The sequence below is a fragment of the Dreissena polymorpha genome, chromosome 11, assembly GCF_020536995.1.
Source record: "Dreissena polymorpha isolate Duluth1 chromosome 11, UMN_Dpol_1.0, whole genome shotgun sequence".
Taxonomy (NCBI): Eukaryota; Metazoa; Mollusca; class Bivalvia; order Myida; family Dreissenidae; genus Dreissena; species Dreissena polymorpha.
Window position 1 is genome coordinate 64,585,234 of NC_068365.1, and position 20,335 is coordinate 64,605,568.

At 35.2% G+C, this 20,335-nt stretch overlaps 2 protein-coding genes across 4 annotated transcripts in view; one reads left to right on the top strand and one right to left on the bottom strand.

The window, feature by feature from the left end:
- Positions 1-20,335, top strand: part of LOC127849905 (thioredoxin domain-containing protein-like) — a 322,209-nt gene that overhangs the window by 88,954 nt on the left and 212,920 nt on the right. The window lies entirely within an intron of this gene.
- LOC127851086 (uncharacterized) overlaps positions 1-20,335 on the bottom strand; it is a 34,979-nt gene that overhangs the window by 3,858 nt on the left and 10,786 nt on the right. For 2 of the 3 annotated variants that reach the window (XM_052384579.1, XM_052384580.1), the window contains 11 exons: positions 20,134-20,262; positions 18,683-18,775; positions 18,419-18,470; positions 15,884-16,034; positions 14,600-14,743; positions 11,446-11,581; positions 9,925-10,083; positions 7,942-8,150; positions 5,727-5,859; positions 4,046-4,140; positions 3,166-3,348 (listed from right to left, as the gene is read on the bottom strand). In XM_052384579.1, coding sequence (XP_052240539.1) covers positions 3,208-3,348; positions 4,046-4,140; positions 5,727-5,859; positions 7,942-8,150; positions 9,925-10,083; positions 11,446-11,581; positions 14,600-14,743; positions 15,884-16,034; positions 18,419-18,470; positions 18,683-18,775; positions 20,134-20,215 — 1,395 coding nt within the window. In that variant the 5' untranslated portion in view covers positions 20,216-20,262 and the 3' untranslated portion in view covers positions 3,166-3,207. The remainder of the gene's footprint in view (positions 1-3,165; positions 3,349-4,045; positions 4,141-5,726; positions 5,860-7,941; positions 8,151-9,924; positions 10,084-11,445; positions 11,582-14,599; positions 14,744-15,883; positions 16,035-18,418; positions 18,471-18,682; positions 18,776-20,133; positions 20,263-20,335) is intronic. The other variant, XM_052384581.1, reaches the window with a different exon arrangement.

Below are 20,335 nucleotides of genomic sequence, written 5' to 3' on the forward strand. Positions count from 1 at the left end.
AAAAAAGCAAAACTGAATAAAAGGTAAAAGTATAAACGGATGAAAGCATAAAGGTGGTCAAGCAGTAATCAACTAATAGTTTCATGCCAAAATGACCAGTGCATGAAATAAAACACACACAATATAAATGAATGTAAACCATGACTAAAAAGTAATGACATAATGAATGATATACACAATATTAGTATATACAGTTATTAAAATTGAAATCAACATTATTTTATAGGTTAAATTACAAAGCTGTCACTTACTTCAAAATTTATGTGACAACGTCAATTCAACTTCTTTTTTAAGAAAATTGGAAGACAATTCACATTTTTTAATAATTGTAAAATAAAGTCTGCAGACAACTCACATACTATCTCCATAGAACAAATGGGTATCTAATTCTGAACACAAAATCGGAACCAGGGATAGAAATTAGGGGTTGCAAGTTAGCCCAGAGCTAAAAGGTATTTGACTGGGCAACCTACTGTAGGTAGTCTGGCCAGGAAACAGGGATAGTAATTAGTTGTTGCAACTAGCCCAGAGCTAAAAGATGTTTGACCGGGCAACCAAATTTCATAAGTAGTCTGGCCAGGAAACTAGCTAATGAAACAATTTCTTGCATTTAATCAGTGAATAAAAATCTGTGGCACTAAAACAATAATAAATTTGATAAACATTCATTTTTTTAAGCCAATTAAATTATTAAATTCTTGAATTGGACAAAATGAACCTAGAGTGTTACATGTCAGAAATTTTCTTGATCTTTTTTTTAAAATATAAAGTATTTGATACACATGAGGTTTACAATCAAAATGGTTCCGGGCTATCGACTGTTTGGTTAGGCAACCAAAATACAAAAGATGGTTGAGAGTGCTGAAAAAAGTTAGTTTCTATCCCTGTAAACCATTGTTCTTCTACATAAAAAATGTATTAGCAACAAATTCTGAACACTGCATCCGTAAAAATCGTTTTAATACGAATTATCTTTCACCACAACACCTTTCACTATCGCCTTATTGCAAATATCAATTAAACTATGAACATGATCTGTTCACATTCTTCCTCTGTATTTTGGTAACCAATTTTGAACACAACCTGCAAATAGGTCTTAGTTATCTTTTTTCCATTTTTCCATATACATACATTTGTATAAATTAAAAAGAGAGTCTCAGTGTTAAACCAATTATAACAACAAATGTTTAACTAAATTTGAGCAGAAAAAGTTAATCCGAACTTGAAATCAACTTTGAGTTAAGGCACTATTTCCTTTGAAATTAAAACATTAGTACATGTATATGTTTTAATATAAAATATCATATGCAAATGACTTTGAGCACAAAATGTCATGGTTACAATAAGCCTAATCCTGGAAAAAAGGATTTAATGCATAAGCACAAAGTGTTATCCCAGTTTATCAGTAGTTTCTGCAGTCCACACAAGCTAATCAGGACAGAGCTCCAGATAAGGATTTAGTCTAAAGGTATTTCACCCCCTGATATTATTGTTAAAGCGTATTTTACTCCTTTTTTCAGCCATAAAGGGTAGTTAGGAGTATTTAGGGGTATTTTCCATTTCCATAGAGAACTGACAAAGTAAATGGCGTGTTTACTCTAGAAATATTATTATGTGTTATTTATATTATTAAATGCAAACAGAATGAATTTAAAATGACGATATGAACAGACTTTCTTTAAAAATATTCCCGCAGGAGCGGGAACGTGGCGTCTCATCAGGATCCAAACTGTTTGCTATTCTGATAGTATTCTTTGAAAAAAAATCGAAGAATATGCTAATTTTAGAAATTCAGCAGACGACATTTTAGCAGAAGACAAATTTCCCAGCATGCAAAGGGTTAAGGCCTGTTGTCCCCAGAGCATGGCTCGGATAATATATAATAAATGCAAATGACATCAAGCACAAAATGCAATATTTACACTATCATTAAAATCATTGACATACCATTTGGTAAATTACACCAAAAGTAGCGTGATTTTTTATGACGATGTGCCAAATTTCAGATTCATATGTATACAACTACACTGATGCTAAAAGATATAACAATACACTCAACAAATATACTGACACTGAGAAAATGGATTTCTATGTGAACAATATAAAGCACAAAAATGCGGCTGTTGGCATATTCCATCTATCAGAATGTTTTCAAAATGTTTTAACCAAGCTAGAGACAGAGTGCAATAGAAAAATTAATTTCAAATTTCAAATTCTTTCTTTTGTGTTCCTTTATTCAAGTTAGATTATTTATTTTGCAACTTTAATCTCTCTCCTTTTTGAAAATGCATACAGTATGTAATCGATCTGACACAAATAGCAGAATTTATTTGTGTGCAACATTTGCACATCCTACCTACTTAAATAACAAAAATCATAATAATTAAGGATTTAAAAAAGTGATTGTTAAATCAGAAAATATGCAGGTACTCTTGCATGAAAAAGCAATGCATCACAACTAAAAACAATCAATTCAAAATATAACTTCATATGGGTTTCTAAGGAAACAAAATCAACATAAACAGACACAATTTCTATTAAGAATTTTATATAAGATACATTTGTTATTTATGTTAAGCATACAAGAATCACACTTGTATGATCATTTTAAAATCATCATGTATAAAGGTTTACAGTCAAAACTGTAAAAAAAATTAAAATACAATATTTAACAAAGTTCTTTGTTACACAATGGGGCCGTTTTGACCAACTTAAAAACTGTCTTTGGGGCCGTTTTGACCAAAGTGGGGCCGTTTTGACTATTTTTGACAAGGGGTCGTTTTGACTAGCTCCCTGTATAAATATGTAAAAATACTGTTATAAAAATATGCTACATTAAATCCTATTAACAGTTACATGTAGTTCAGATCTAAATGTTTGATATACATTATAAATACTATAAAACCGCTGAACATTATGTTAATAACTAAAATACAATAGTTCTTTTTGTACAGCCTTGAGTAGAACAAAGTTTAATTTAACCACCACATAAAAATTCAATTAAAATAACAAAAATAACTACATGGAAAATGCTTAAAACGTGCAAACATGCCAACTTCTGCAATAAATCATTCACATTTTCCACTTAAATTAAATATAATCTCAAACAATTTTGAAGACGTTAAAAATACATAACAAAACATCAGTCATTGAATAATAACTTACAACATCACTCTATTATGCTTAGCTATGCAGATCTCAGGACTCTTACTTCACCACAGCGATGCCAAACTTGTTTCGTAGCTCCTCTATCTGCTCATCGCTGATGTCCAAGGCTCCATCACAGTCAAAACTATCTGCAGCACCCGCGGCTGTTATACCGTCAGCAACATCAGCTTCATCTTCATCCTGGGTAAATAAAAAACTATTACTGTAAAATCATTTATATTCGTCAGCCTGTTTAAAAAAAGAGAGACTTCTTTCAAATGAAAACATTTTTTAATAAAATTAACCCTTACCACTTATATAGATATTTTGACGCATGCAGTCCCTTAGAAAGTTACATTTAATTCGAGACCTTTCTTACTAGATTCAAGTTTGAAAGGCTGCATTTCCAACCATTAGTTACTGATGAGCAGCAAACAGCATGAAACATGAACAGACTAAAAGTTACTCACAGGCTGTTCTGGTTTTATGCTGGTTGCAAAAGCCATTTTTCACTTTGTCTCTTATGGGGGAAAGGGCTTAATTAATGGCCACAGCTGGTATGGGACCAGTTTGAATATCTCCTCAATATGGAGTAAATTTTCATTGTTTCAAACCTATCTGTAATAACGCAACAGATTTCAATAGGTAAATGTACATTGGAACAGAATAATACTGTTCTACAAAGGCTATCTCAATCAGGGCTCCCCCTGGCTAAAAATTTTCTTTAGCCAAATTTATGGTAGAACACTGAAATTCGTCACAATTTATCAGTTTTACGAGATTTTAAGAAGACAACGTTAAAGCAAAATGGGAATTTCTTGAGCCAAATTTTCTAATTTTTAGCCATTTGTAAATTTGGCGAATGGCAGAGCAGGAACGGCACAATGGACTTCATTACCTGGTACTTGTGAACTGTCTGGAAGGTCTCTGGAAACAGCAGGGCTGCTGCCTTCTTCCTCAGCTGATCAGCCGTTAGGCCAGAATCAGACTGGGCTTAAAAATATTAATATAAACTTTGTTGAAAAATGAAAACAATGCTTCCTCTACTGAATCTTTCATTTCTATTGTTAAGAAGACTTTGATATGACCAATTCAAAATAAATGAAAGTGTTTGATAAGTAAAAGGCTGTCAATGAAATCAGGCAAAACATAAATGAGCCTCACTTTTTAAAAACCGGGCTTAATGTAAATGGGTATTATTGCATAAACTCTATCTATAATGCCCTCTGGTGGGGTGCAGAAACTTGGCAAAATGAGGGCTTGAACGGAAGAAATCGTGCATTAACAAGGCGATTCACGTGCCGTTCAAGCCCTGTTATGTGTTTTTTATATCCATAATCTGGTCCACACGCAGTAACTTCCCTTCTCCAGCCTTCGACGACTTTCCAAGCATAAATGGGGAACTGAATAAGCACCAGTTTCCTCATGCATGCAGGGATAATGGCAATGCCGCCTATTTCAATCCACTTTTCAACTTATACCATCTGCACTCTCTTGACAACAGCTTTATTGTATTAGCAACGTCAATGAATTTAAGGTTATTTACTCAACACTTTCAAAAGACTATGCTGTAAATTTAAGTGATTATGTACCTTCAACGATTCTGCTGTAAATTCAAAAATAATTCTCATTTCTTAATTTGCGCGGCTGCATTTCAACTTTGCATTACTCCACTGTTTGAACACCTTTTAAATCGTAAACTGCCTATCCGAAGGTAAAGCCTCGTCATTTCGGATGATGACCGAGTGAGGCATATGTAAAACACAACCTTCAACAGTACTGTATTGAAATAATCAAATTATTTTGTCGATGTCCAATTAACAAAACATTGTTTTCAATGTTATTTTAATTTATTTTGGTATGTGTGATTTGTTTATGCAATAATAGCAAAAATACACATTTTCTCAGACATGATCATCTGCGGGCGCTCTCAAAATCCGTTCCTGCCCTCGTGCTGCGCACTCGGGCAGGAACGGATTTTTCAAGCACCTTCAGATGATCATGCCCTCGAAAAAGTGTATTATCCCTATATAGTGTCATTCCAGATAAGCTGGTGCAGTCGTTACAGGCCAATAAGGGTGGACTCTTCATGCTTGTATTGTAACTACCCTGTAAAGGAAGTCTCTTTTAGCAAAAATAAGTTGTTTTAAAGGGAATATTTAAGATCTATTTGATGTTTTCTGCTTACACAAGGTTAAATTATTTATCACTGAAGCAATATTTACTTGTTAAAAAACATATAAATGTAAAAATACCTTAAAATAACATAGCCATGGTTGTAATAAATTTTATTAGTTTAAGGAATTTCTGGAAAATTTCAAAAAGGAATTTTGTGAAACTTGGCCCGTGCCTATCCCGCTTTGTTTGGCTGGGTGTAATGAAATTTATCTGACCATTTTCAAGGCTTTCTTTGACCATCGTCCTGTACTTCCTAACATTATAAGCCTGAATATATGCAAGCTGTGAAGTATTGTTATTGAATCTTAGACTTCTTTAATCTTAAGACTAAAAATGGGTTGGTAACTACGGGCTCTCGCCTTACTTCTTCATTTCACTGGGTGTAATGAAATTTATTTTACCGTTTCCAAGGCTTTCTTTGACCATTGTCCTGTACCCCCCGACCTCACTGGGATGGGTGATCTTTAGAGCTGCATCAATCAGGTTAAACAACTCGATTCGATCAGTATGACTTAGGCCCATGTAACCTTCTGTCTACAAATAAGGGAAAGATAGTATTATATTAGTTTAGTTCTGGGAAAAACAGAGTCAGGTGCATGTTCATAAAGTGTCGTCCTTGGATTTACATTAAGAAGAGACTTTATTCAAACAAAAAATTCATTAACAACGGAAAGTGTAATCCCTGATTAGCAAGTGCATATTGCACAGGCTAATCTGGGATGACACTTAACGCATATGCATTACGCCCAGTTTACATGTACCTTGAACTTGAGCATTGATTACTCAAACACATCTAATAAACCCAGTGAACTTGTTAATATTTCAATAAAATTTTTAATAAACACTTCGCACGGCTGTCTGAAATTGTTTGCATCTTCTGATACGTGCTGATCACAGGGATGTTTTCCCGACTCATGTCAATAAATTTACTTAAATTGAAAATAGCAACTGATCTACTCTGAATTTTTATTTAATTTATTTTCTTATATATTGGTATACACATTAACATATATAACTAGGTTCTTACATATATCTTGTTTCAACAATGTATAATTAACGTTGAACATATGGACCATGTTCTAGGAAAATCAAGCTAAATGCGTGTGCATAAATTGTCTTCAAAAATTCACCTGTGCAGTCTGCACAGGCTAATCAGAGATGATTAGCCTGTGCAGCCCTGATTAGCCTGCACAGACTTCTAACGCAATCAGGTACACCACTTTACACACATGCAATAAGCCCAGTATTCCCGGAATGAGACTCAGATGTAAATGTTCATGAATTATAGTTTTTCTGATAGTTTTTGACATTTTACTTATTCTTTCCAACTTAGGATAATGGTAAGCAGTGTTCTTTTTTGTGTTAAATCGGGTCCGGTATTCGGCCCCGTTTGCGATGGAAAAAAGTATATATTTTTCCCAAATGGGAAGTGAAAATTCCCAATTATAAGTTTCCAAAAAATATATATATATATATTTTAGGTTTCAACATTTTTTTCATCTCCCATCCAGCTATTGGAGTTCAACCTTAGTAAAAATAATACTGAAATCATTTTTATTCTCAATTTGAAGCATTTTTTACCCAAACACCACCAACACGAATTTCCCAATTTAAGTCAAAACGCTGGTATTTTTCTGATTCAAAGGGACCCGGACCCAAAATAGTGGAAAACTAGAGATGTGTTTGTCAGAAACACAATGCCCCCTAATGCGCCGCTTTGCTTTTTTTTACCTTTGATCTTGAAGGATGACCTTGACCTTTCACCGCTCAAAATGTGCAGCTCCATGAGATACACATGCATGCCAAATATCCAGTTGCTATGTTCAATATTGCAAAAGTTATGAAGAAGGTTAAAGTTTTAGTTAAAGATTTTAATTTATTTTTTTGACCTTTGATCTTGACCTTTGACCACTCAAAATGTGCAGCTCCATGAGATACACATGCATGCCAAATATCAAGTTGCTATGTTCAATATTGCAAAAGTTATGAAGAAGGTTAAAGTTTTAGTTAAAGATTTTAATTTATTTTTTTGACCTTTGATCTTGACCTTTCACCACTCAAAATGTACAGCTCCATGAGATACACATGCATGCCAAATATCAAGTTGCTACGTTCAATATTGCAAAAGTTATGAAGAAGGTTGAAGTTTTGGGACACACACACACATACAATGACAGACATGCCAAAAACAATATACCCCTGATCTTTTGATCCGGGGCATAAAAAAAAACAACACTGGTAAGGAAATTATGATATGGAAACCTCAATAACTGGAGAACAAACATCTTTACAAAATCCTTGCTACAAGAGGTTCTGGATTTTACTGTAATTGGGAAGCGTTCTATAGATCATTCCAGTACTGTAATTTATTATCATTGGTGGGATATTAATTTTTGTTTATGAGTGGGTTAACCAATCCAAAGTTTAACAAAAAAATCGGAAAATAAAAGACTCAAATTTCTCTTTTTTTTCACCAAAATCAGAATTCTAAGAATTTCCTTTTTGACAAAGGCACCAAATTTCAAGTGTCTCTATAGAACCAATTTAACTCACTGGGCTTACAAATTTCTTTTTTTTTTGTTTAGAAACAATCCACCCAAAATGAACAAAACTCACATGTTCAATTTCTTCATAACTATTCTGCATGTCCCAAACACTCGTGTACTCTTGGGACGTATACAACCCGCTGAAAATTCGAAGCACGTTTCCGATATCCTGCTGAAAGTTGCGAACCTGTAGAATACTGTCCATGTCCCTTATACTGCGTGCCAGTCCGAAATCAATGACCTTTACTTTCAGCTTACTATCCAACATCATGTTTCCACCTAAAACATGTAATTATTTTGACTATATTAGTCTCACTATGTGAAAACTGGGCTTAATGCATGTGAGAAAAGTGTCATCCCAGAAAAACCTTTGCAGTCCGCAAAGGCTAATCTGGGATGAAACTTTGCAGCTTAAGTGGATTTTCATTGCAAAGAGACTTCTTTCAAATGAAAAATTCTGTATATATACATGGGTGACAATTCCCCAAAATCTAGAATCCTGAAAATAAGCCTAGCATTAGGGGGACAAGGGCCAAAAGTGGGTTGATAATTCATTTAGTTATGTCAACTTTGTAGACAATACTTCAAAGTATAATAATTGGTGTTTAAAATCACATTTTGTGACAAGAATTTAAAAATAACCAGAAAAAATCCTCTGATTTATATCAATATAAAAAGTGGTACTCCAGGGCCTAAATCCTGAATTCAGGCATAATCCTGAACTTTGACACCTCTGTAGGATTTGGCATGAGTTGTCATATCATACCATATTTTATTAAACGAGTTCAAGAATTTTGTAAGTAAGCAAGCCTTTGGCGAGCTTACTAACAAATTTCTTGGACAAGTTTTATAAAATATGGTATGATATGACAACGAGTGTCAGATCTTTTTTATCACATGCTTTTAAATGAGCAAATTATATAAATATTAATGCAAACATAATGATAAATCCCAAATGTTGTTTACATTTCGTGACGTCATTTGACGTTGTGACGTCATTTCAGCAAAATAACAAAATGCGATTGGTCAGTCAAACGAAAACTAAGCCAATGAAACCGCTTAAAAAGTATATTACACATGTGTAAGATAAAATATTGGTAATGGTTATATTACATGGGAAACAGGGTATGGCATGTGATAAATGTGGAAGGTGACCTTCCCGATTAGCCTCTGCCCACTGCACAGGCTATTCTGGGATGACACTTAACAAACTTGCATTTTCCCAGGTTTCTTAGAACAGGGCCCATTCATTATCTTTCAACAAACAAAGACCAGAGGTTGACACTGTAGCTGCAAAATACCCAAAATGCAAAATGGTCTTATTTCTGTTAAAAATAATATGAAAAAAATGTGAAAATGGGGTACACAACTTTTGCGATCTTTAATGTATGATTACACATATTGCAAATGGACAACTTCATATTAAAATAATCAATGCACACATATTTAAGATTACTTTGAAAAGGAACACTTTGTTAAATCAATTTGTGTCCATGGAGAAACATATCACAATTTTTTTTTTGGAGGTCTTTAATATATAAATTAAGCACCGTGCCAAGGCAAATAAAGATTCAGAAAAATGCGAATTAACAAGCTTTTGTAATTCAAATTTGAAACATGCCTATAATCTCTCAAAATACTGCCACAGAAGGAAAGATGGACAGACACTCATAGTAACTCCAGTATATACCTGTCCTTTTTGCAAAATATATACATTACGTTGCCATGTATAGCTCACAACCATGTAAGACTCGTACCTGTTTTTTTGTTATGCCGAAATGGAGAAAAAAAAGATTTCAAGCCAAGAAAACGAATAGATAATCAGAACGAAAATGGTCGCCAATTTACTATTGTGAAATCATATAATCCTTAAAGTAAAAGTCATTGGAAAGCTTTATTTTGTATTCAAAGTAGGTAACTAGAAACTTAACAAACTTCAACTAACATCAACATTTAACTTACTTTGCATATCATTATGTGTCCAGCCTTTGTTGTGCACCTAGAAACTTAACAAACTTCAACAAACTTCAACAAACATCAACATTTAACTTACTGTGCATATCGTTATGTGTCCATCCTCTCCCATGCATGCTGCTGATTGCCTCTATAGCCCCATCCAACACATAGAGTGAGAAGGGTTTTACCAGATGTCTGAACTCGGGCACTCGAAGCCTTGCCATGTGCTCATTTATGATGCTGCTGAACGTCTTAGCTAAAAATGGCAGCATTTATTAACCCTTTAAGTCTCAAATACACTTTCTTGCATGATTAGATTTTTAAAAGCTTCATTTCAAACCCATAGATGTTGATTAGAAGCAAACAGCAGAGCACCTGAGTAGCCGGCAAGTAAATTGCAGGTTGTTCTGGTTTTATGCTGGTTCCATACAGCCATTTTCACTGTCTTATGAGCTGGAATTGGTTGAAGGGGCGATTACCCAATGCTTGCCATGTGATTTGTTGTTAAATTGCTTAAATATTTTATTGCTGATATTGTATGGTTTGGAAAGCACTTTATGAAACATTTTTCAGTCAAAAAATGACCTGTTAATAACTCATGAAAATTAAATGTATATACAGTGGTGTGCATTTCTGTTAGTTGATCAAACTGATAACATTTTTTTTGTCGATTTTAAATATTTCTCTAACAAATAATAACCAAACAAACTAAATGGTACATTATTTCCACAGTAAACACAATGCCCCATACTGCCTTTTGAATCCCTACAGAAGCTATTTTAGAGAAAACAAGGCCCATAACTACGCCAAAAATCAATGGATTGGAACTAAACTCACACTAGATCTGTAGGTAAACTCACATACCAAAAAATCAGCTCAATATCTCAAGTGTTGCATAAAAATCCTCCGGAAATCGGAACGCTGGACAGGCAGACAGATGGACGGACAGTGCAACTGCTGTATGCCAGGAGCATACAAGTTTAAACTGTGGAATCCCCTTTTAGAATCCAGGTACATTTTTTACTGCGCAATAAACATAAAACATCCTCATGTGATAAATATTAAAGACCCATTCTGAAAACACTTGGCTAAATGCATGTGTTTTAACCCTTAAAGCGCTGGAGCTGAATTTTAAAGGCCTTTGCAAACAGTTTGGATCCAGATGAGACGCCACAGAACGTGGCGTCTCATCTGGATCCAAACTGTTTGCTATTCTGATAGTAAAAAAATGAAGAAAATGCTTATTTTAGAAATTCAGCAGACGACATTTTAGCAGAAGACAAATTACCCAGCATGCAAAGGGTTAAGTGTCATCCCAAGTTAGTCTTTTCAGTCTGCACAGACTAACCAGGGACAACATTTTCTGCCTACACTGGATTTTCGATTAATTAAAACTTCCTTTAAACAAAAAATTCAATAAAGGCGGAGTGTCGTCCAAGATTTGCCTATGCAAACAGTTGTGGCATATAGAACTTTCAATCAGGATTGTTAATAACTGTTAAGCAAAGCAAAATTGTATAATTGAAGATAGCAGGAATATGTTTATGAAGAGGATGAGATGTTCAAACGTTGAAAAGATTAAAGCCCAGTTTTCCAAGAAATAGGCTAATACATCTACCAGATTGGAGTATTTCCATGTGTATCTCCACCTTGTTGTCAACAATTCTAAACATGTACATGTGAGGAACGTGGCCAGTGTCGTTCAGGTCCATCCAGCATCGCACCTCATCACCACGAAAAGTAGAGATCATTATCTGTAACCATGGCAACTTTCTTGTAATATTTACTAACATTCTTAAACTCAAGTCTCAAACAAGAGATGATTTTGTCAGAAACACAATGCCCCCTAGTGCGCTGCTTTTAAATATTTTTTTTATTTTTTTTTACCTTTGACCTTGAAGGATGACCTTGACCTTGAACTTCCACCTCTTAAAATGTGCAGCTTCATGAGAACGCCGCTTTAATTTTATTTTTTTTACCTTTGACCTTGAAGGATGACCTTGACCTGAACTTCCACCACTCAAAATGTGCAGCTTCATGATAACGCCGCTTTGATTTTTTATTTTTTTTTACCTTTGACCTTGAAGGATGACCTTCAACTTGAACTTCCACCACTCAAAATGTGCAGTTTCATGAGATACACATGCATGCCAAATATCAAGTTGCTATCTTCAATATTGAAAAAGTTATGGCCAATGTTAAAGTTTTCGGACGGACAGACGCCATATATTTGACATTTGACCTTGAAGGATGACCTTGACTTTTCACCAATAAAAATGTTCAGCTCTCAATAGTGAAAAAGTTATGGCTAACGTTAAAGTTTTTTTTTGAGACGGACAGACAGACTGACATACTGACGGACAGTTCAACTGCTATATGCCACCCTACCGGGGGCATAAAAATATATTGCATTCATTAAACTGTATTTACTAAAAATACTTGAATGTCAAGTCTAGCAAGGCAGTTAACACCAACATTTATATCATTCTTTGTTTAGAACAATATTTTTATGATATAAGCACCACTTTAGCCTGCATATCTGCTAACTCCGAGGTATTCTTACAAAGTCAAAGACTATTCTTTATTACCTTTCCCACTTAGGTAGGTATTTTTACCCATTTGTTGTCCCTTAGAAAGTTCAATTTAATTTAAGAACTTTCTTACTAAATTCAAGCTTTAAAGGCTTCATTTCCAACCCTAAGATACTGATGAGCAGCAAACATCATAAAACCTGAACAGACTGCGAGTTACTCGCAAGCTGTTCTGGTTTTATGCTGAAAATGCACATAGCCATTTCACTTAGCTTCTGAGTGGGAAAGGGTTAAATCTAGGAAGCCTAAGAATGGGTTGGTGATTATGGGCCCTGGGGTGGTATTCCAGAAACATCTTAAGTCATTTCTTAAATATTTTCACTTAAGTTAAAAATTACAATGTTTTGTATTTCTTTACTCAATACAGACATGCATGTTTTCTTAGTATTCCTCAAATAACATTGACATAATGATGTTATTTTTATGTAATTTTCGATGCCTTACTATTGCAGTATGAAATGAAACACTTAAGAAAAATTCCCAATTTAAGGATAAAAATAAAATTTAACTTAAGATGCTTCTGGAATACCACCCCTGGATTGCATTCCTGGAAGTTTGGGAGTCATTTACTTCCAATTTGTGTCCTAGAACTTCCAAAAATGAAGTATCAGCAGTATAAGCAGGGATGGAAACTAAATTTACATGGCTGGTTGCTCAGACAGGCAACAAACTCCTGAAATTAGGTTGCCCAGCAAAAAACCTACAAGCCCAGAAATTCCTAATGCTTTATATACATTTTTGTTGTTTAATGAACATACAATGTGAGGTCAGACATCTAGGTAATAAAATGACATAATTTTCACATTTTGTACATTGTTTTCACTTACTCATGACCGGACAATTTAGTTAAAGCTTAAGAGGTGATCATAGACCTCAAACGCACACTTTTGAGAGTTTTTGCAGCTTGAGAATGGTAATTTGGCTTGCTCTTTGCTAACTCAGTAGCCGCGGCACGATTGTGCCCATCAGATTGTTCGTGCTTCTTTATGCTATTGATTTTCAATGAGGAGTAACCCGTTACAAAAGAATTTTGCATGCCTTGTTCAATGCAATATTTGCATTTCATACCGCTCTCATGATCGTTCGTCAACCAAGGCCTAATTTCCAACAATCCTAACTGAAATAGACACATACGCGAGAAATGCCTGTCTGAATGCGGACAAATCTCCCAGTCAAAGCTGCTCTGCCTACGTACGACACCCTCACACATTTTGAACTGAAAGTTTACAAAGTCAAACACTGTATACTTTATGTATATTCGATGTTTTGAAAGGCGCAACTTAATTGGCTGAGACCATTTCACGCCAGAGGGGTAAAGGTATTGATGAATACCACGCAATGTATCGATTGTTCAGAACGGCTTTTTCAAAAAAGCTATTCGCCCGGATTGACTACTGGCTTTTGAAATTCAATCGCCTGGCGTAAAAATTACTCGCCCCAGGCTAACGGGCAACCGTTTATATCCATCCCTGATAAGAAGTGAAAACAAGAGCACCGCATAGCGGGTGCAAATGCTCGGTTGTGGGCGCAGTTTTGAATAAGTGAAAGCTTGTCAGAAGTGACCATGACCTTTGACCTAGTGACCCAAAAATGGGTGTGGCATGTAGAACTCATCAAGGTGCTTTGATTTTAGAGCCTATGTTAAGGTTTTAGCAAAGCGGAAGGCGAGCTGGCTATGACAATACCTTGGATTTTCCCCGAAAACAGCCGAGCTAAAAACAACTTTTCATATCCACCACATTGAAACAAGGGTTCGCTCATTAGAATAATTTAAAAAAATATTATTGGTAATCGCTGACTATTGAATTTGAAAGTAGAAATTTAGGTCTGTGTGCATCTATTAAAATTGTTGGAATTGAACAATATACAAATGGCTTCACAACATATCAATATATAATCTCTAAACAATTTTGCACCAATTTCAATTATTTCCACCTTCCATGACTGTTGAAACCTGACCTGTTTCCACACCTCAAATAAAGCCCCTGAGCCATTATTTTCCACAATCCCCACTCCCTTGCTTTACAATTTCTATCATTTAAGTTGACAATTTCTTACAATTTGAAGCACAGCCATTCCCAAATGAAGAGGCTTTGACAAATGAACACTCATTATCTGTTGCAGGTAAATCATTATTTCTGCTGAAGTTTTTTTAGAAATGTATCAACGCAATGTTTTTACCGTTTTCTGAGCATGTTTTTGGCCAGTTTTTATGTCCTTGAGAACTACAATGTCACCAACTCCAGAATTCCCCTTCCCAAGCGTCTGCTTCAATTTCTCAAACTCCTTCAATTCACGGTAAAGTTTGCTTGGGGACAGGGAGATCTAAAAAAAAACAACAATTAAGTGATGTAAATAATATTTCAATATTGAGTGGCAGTATACAAATGTATGTATCTAAACGCAATAAAAATGGTAAATATTGGTAATGCATTATTTATTTCTGTCAAATCCGACCAAGTTTTATTTTGTAAATAAAAAATAAGTCACCTCGGAGTAGTGGGCATGGTATTTGCTTAGCAATGGGAGATCAAGGGTTCAATTCCCACTGTCAGAGAATTCTTAAGATCCCACCAGATATCAAGCATAAGTTTTACCCAGGAAACACACTTGAGAGCGTTTCAATAAGCCTTAGGCTTTCAATGAAGTGAAGCTAAATTAAATAGGTTTAAACTTAAAGAGGCCTTTTCACGCTTTGGTAAATTGACAAAATTTAAAAAAAATGTTTCAGATTCGCAAATGTTCATTGTGGATGGTGGAGTGGACTAAGCGGAAGACTTTTACACCAGGGATCAGTGGTTTGAGCCAATTGTGGGTTACTTTTTTTGTTTCTTTAATTTTATTCTCCTTTTTTTTTACTGGTGCATTTTAGATCCAATGTTTACATTTATCAATATAAAGCATTTAATGACAAACTTCAATACATGCCAAAATCTGTGAAAAGGTTCCTTTAAAGCACACATTGCAAAAACTACCAAGAGACTGTCAAAACCTTTGTCTGTTAGATTGCAATCATTGCATGCTTCTTAAACGAGACATCTTTACATCTCTGTCAAAACCTTTGTCTGTTAGTTTGCAATCATTGCATGCTTCTTAAACGTGGCATCTTTACATCTCTTATCAGACATTGTGTCTTAAAGCGCCCAAACGTTTCTTAGACCTAGTAAATTATTTTCAAAATGTTCAGACAACTTGTGCATGTCTGGTTATTAAAAGCAGCAATACTCTGTCCGCACATATTTGAATTTTTTTTTTGTAAGCTGCTAAGCTGGGATGCCACTTAGCTCAATTCTTGTCAAATAAAAAATTTCAGCACATCATTCATATTGCCATTTGATTTTTCTCGATGCAAAGGGCCTTGGCCCCATTACCAAAATGCTAAAAAAAACAACAACACAGAGTAGAAAACTCATTGCAGGGGCCAGACTTTCCATCAAATAGGCCTGTTATTTGAGTACAGCTTACGTGACTCTTATCCACGACGACCCCTGAAGGTTTCTTGTAGTTCTTGTGGAAGTCCAAGAGTTCCAGACATGCCTCCACCTTCGTATGAAGGTCAAGGTCAGACTTCGGCACAGCCAGGGTGTTGGCATTAGATGCATCCCAGTGGAGTTGGCTATAGAAGATGAAGAACAGATCATGTGAGACGGGTTAGGGAAAACTGAGCTTCATGCATGTACCAGGGGTGTCAATTGTCCCAAATTTGAAATCCGGAAAATTAAGCTGTAGGATAAAGGGAAGAAAGGGCCCAACCCCCCGAGCCCTAGCTTATTGTTCTTTTTTTAATAGTCTTTCTAGGTGCGATTTCTGGTGAGTACAATGCGAAATATTATAAACCAAACCATCCGTAACACCGCAGGTGTATTTGTCATTCTAAACAAATGATATTAAGAACTTCGAAATTAAATTAAAATCGACAAACCAGCGTATCCGAAAACGACTGTCCGAAAACATGTCGCGACACATCATTTGCAAATGAAATAAAATATGCATATCGTTTGACTGCAGAACATGAAAACCAGTAACCAGTAACCTAGCAAATACGCAGTCAATATATAATTTGATTAACATGTTGTTTTAAAATATGATATTGCAGTGCTTTACTTAGCCAGTTACTGCTCATGTCAGTGCCAGCCGCTTACCAATCAGAAATCAATAAATAAAATCGGTACCAAGCGCAAATGTCCGGATGCCGACGATGCTATAACAATATTCGTTCTGAAATGATGCCGCACTAAAAGAATTTTGTCCCTACCCCCACCCGCCTTAAACAAACTCATCGGATTTACATTCACCTCAAAATCAACCCTGGACGGCTGAAATCCGGAATTCCGGAATAATCCGGAAAATTGACACCCCTGTGTACCCAAAGGTGTCATTTTAGATGAGCCAGTGCTCAGTACACAATTGTAGATTGTTTCCACTTCCCCAAAAAACTTCTAACAAAGTATATAACTTTTATTTATCATATGATTTTGTCCTGATGTGTCAATATTTTTTTAATGTGACCAGACTTCCCCAAATGGCCGGACAAAAACCTGTATACCCGATTTTACATGTAATCTTGTTTTTTGTTTGTTTGTTGGTGTTGAACACATCACAGTGAAGTTGTCTATAAGGATTCAAAAACAGATCATGTGAGCCCATTTCTGTGAAAACTGAGCTATATGGCTGTGCGTAAAGAGCTGTCTCACATTCGCTTGTGTAGTATGCACAGGCTATTCAGGGAGGACACCTGCCGCTTTTATATGGAATTTTTCATTTTAAGGAAGTCTCTTGTTTGCACAAATCCAGTTTAGGAGGAAAATGTCACTCCTTATTAGCCAAGGTTGACTGCACAGGCTAATATGATTTCACACTTTACGCACTTGCATAACACCCAATTTGCAAAGAAGGCAGCTTATATAAAGATATGTTTGCAGTGGCCGGACACAACACAATTTCTCAATTTTAATTTCTTTTAATTATAAATGAACTCATGGACTAATTCTTAAACAATCAATTAGCAAGATACCATTTTTTCATATGAACCCTGATCAATCTTAGCTTGATTCTCCAGTGTGTTTTTTTACCATTTTGGTTTGGGAAATATCGCATACTTTTGTCAACAATTGGGAAATTAATGTTGTGGATTTTATGCTCACAAATACTTTATAATTGACTGTAAAAGTGATTTAAGGATTATATTTTCTAAGGTTCAACTTAAAGATCTGGATTTGGAGATAATTGACATGTTAAAGGCTCTATAAAGGTGAAGATCCGTAATTATTTACCGATTTTTAAATATTATTTTAATATTTTATTTATAAAGGTTATCAAAAAACAATATATGTATGCTATTGGACATTACAATAAAAAAATGAGCAATACAACTTGTTTTGTCAAAATAAAGTGTCCTCCAAGTCAATTGTGTTTACAAACAAACCGTTTCTTTACATCGCTGTTTACTCGAGAAAGAGAAAGTGACTCAGGTCACCAAAAATATATCGATGATTTTTAACGTTTTCCGGTATTACTCACAAAGTAGGTCTCTTCTAAATGGTTAAAACGTTTGTAGTGAACTTATAAGTTACTTTCTGCTTATAAAAAGTTGTTTAAAATCGAATTTAAATTGAATTTTCTTTCAGCCATTTTTAGCATATGTCACCGCTCTGAGGCTACACTCATGTTAGTTGCAAAAATGTAAACATTTCTTCCAATTATGAAACGGGTATATCTTCCATAATTCTTGGCAACGTTGTACCTAGGCTGTGTTATCAGCAGTTTTTATGCAAGAGTAACTGAAATCCGGTAAAAATTTGACCAGTTGATATGTATAATAATTGGATTTGTCACCTTTATAGAGCCTTTAAGACTAAAAAATATTATTATTTTTGGAAACCTTCAATTGGGAATGTTTAGGTCCCATTTGGGCAAAAATGTACATGTATACTTTTTTCCATTAGGAATGGGTCCCTCTACCGGACCGAAATTTGAACAAATAAACAACAGTTCTCTCACCTCACACCTTTATATTCAATGTGTGGTTTGCCATAGCGATCTTCCACACGAGCTGCAAATGTACAAAAGAGCAATGATATGTTGGTGTATAAGCATGTTTAGATGTTTATCAAACACTTTGCTGCAAATGCTCAATTAATATTCCGCTATATTAGGTCAGGGACAACGCTTAACAAACATGCATTGAGCCCGATTTCCTCATAGCAAGGCTGCAATAAGCAAACATTTTCAAAGCGCTGTGTCACACTAAACGATCAAAGTTACCTTCTCCTGTTGACAGACTTTTTATTATCAGGTTGAGATTTTTTTGAGTTGTGGGCGACAGGTTGGCGAAGTTCATAAAGAGATCAGCTGCATCTGAAATAAAAATTGGCCTTACTCTGTGAAAAGGGTGTTTAATGCATGTGTGTAAAGATTAGTCTGTATATCAGATTAGTCTGTGCAGTCTGCAGTGTCGTGTCTGCAGATTGCACAGGCTAATCTGGGACATTATTCAGGGCTTCACTCTTTTGAATTCATTGGACTCTTTGAGTATCGGATTTCAAAAATATCCTTCTATAAATCAACATTTTTAGAATGCAATTCAAAATAATGATCATAGAGAAAAAAACAACAACAAAATCTGAGCCTCGCTTGGAAATATAATCATATGGGTTGGTTTTTCCACTTGACTTTTTCATGTCCAAGGAAAGTACTGGTAATGTGCAAACTTTCAATTGGGAAATGTTTGGATACCAATTGGGAATTTTTTTCCCCAATTAGGAAAGTGCCGTTTGCTGGTACTTAATAAAGAAGGAACAAAATCGCTGACTAGTATGCTTTAAACAAAATAGCTCTGTGCTTCAGTATATTATTTCCTGAAATTTTCATCTAACCCATTAAACTTTCAAGCAATGTTAATGTGATTCCTAGTTTTCAAAATCTATTACCATCCTGATACCAAGATGTATTAAGGAGAACATACCAAAGAACGCGCGCTATTAAATCTTTTCAAACTAGATTTTTTGTCACAACGCAGCATGCCTTAAAGTTAATGGGCAGCAATGTCTAAGTTGAAAAAAGGGACATAACTTTGGTAATTTTTAACATTGGATGGTGAACACAAATGCACAACTTCATATCAAAGGGAAAATACCTGCAAGTTTGACATTTGTATGTGAAAAGCGTAAGAGAACGGCTGTGGGCAGGTTTGTGTCTTCAGGCAATGAAAGGGACAGACAAACAGAAGTCCATATTGCAGTTCTTCAGCTAGGATTTAAAAATTTTGTCCAAAGGGCACTGAAGCTCACGCAGTCATATTAACCCTGTGGCATATTTTCAATACAACTGAGAGTTATATAATATTATTTCATACTACCATAGTTACACATTTCATACTACCGTCGTTGTTCTCTGTTAATGTATTGAAACAACCAATGAGTGTTATATATTTCATACTACCACTGTTTAAACAGTGTTTTTATAATTGAAAAAAATACTTTTTTCACTCTGTAAACTCATGTACTAATAAAATTTGCTGCAAAATAATGTGATCACAACAAAAAAGGGCATGACGAGGGTCCGAAGGGCAGGGTGGGACCTAGGGGCAGCAGCGTACTGCACCCTTCATTTTAGGTCAAGCTGGAGCACAGGACGTCAGGAGTGGCTAAACAAGTCTTGTATACATGTAGGCAAAATTTGCTACAATCAAAGATGCCAGCTATCAAGCATAATACCATTTTTCTGTGTTTCTTTTGGAGGTGATTTGAGTCTGAGGGACATGTGAGAACTGTCCATTGTCTTGCCGTAATTATTCATGATTTTGATCTACCAGAGTACTATGTCTGGTCTCAGGTATCTGAATTCTGAAACAAAATAAAAACTAGAAATGGCGTGGCAGAGGCCGACGCGTATCCCCACGCCGAATGTTTGACCTAG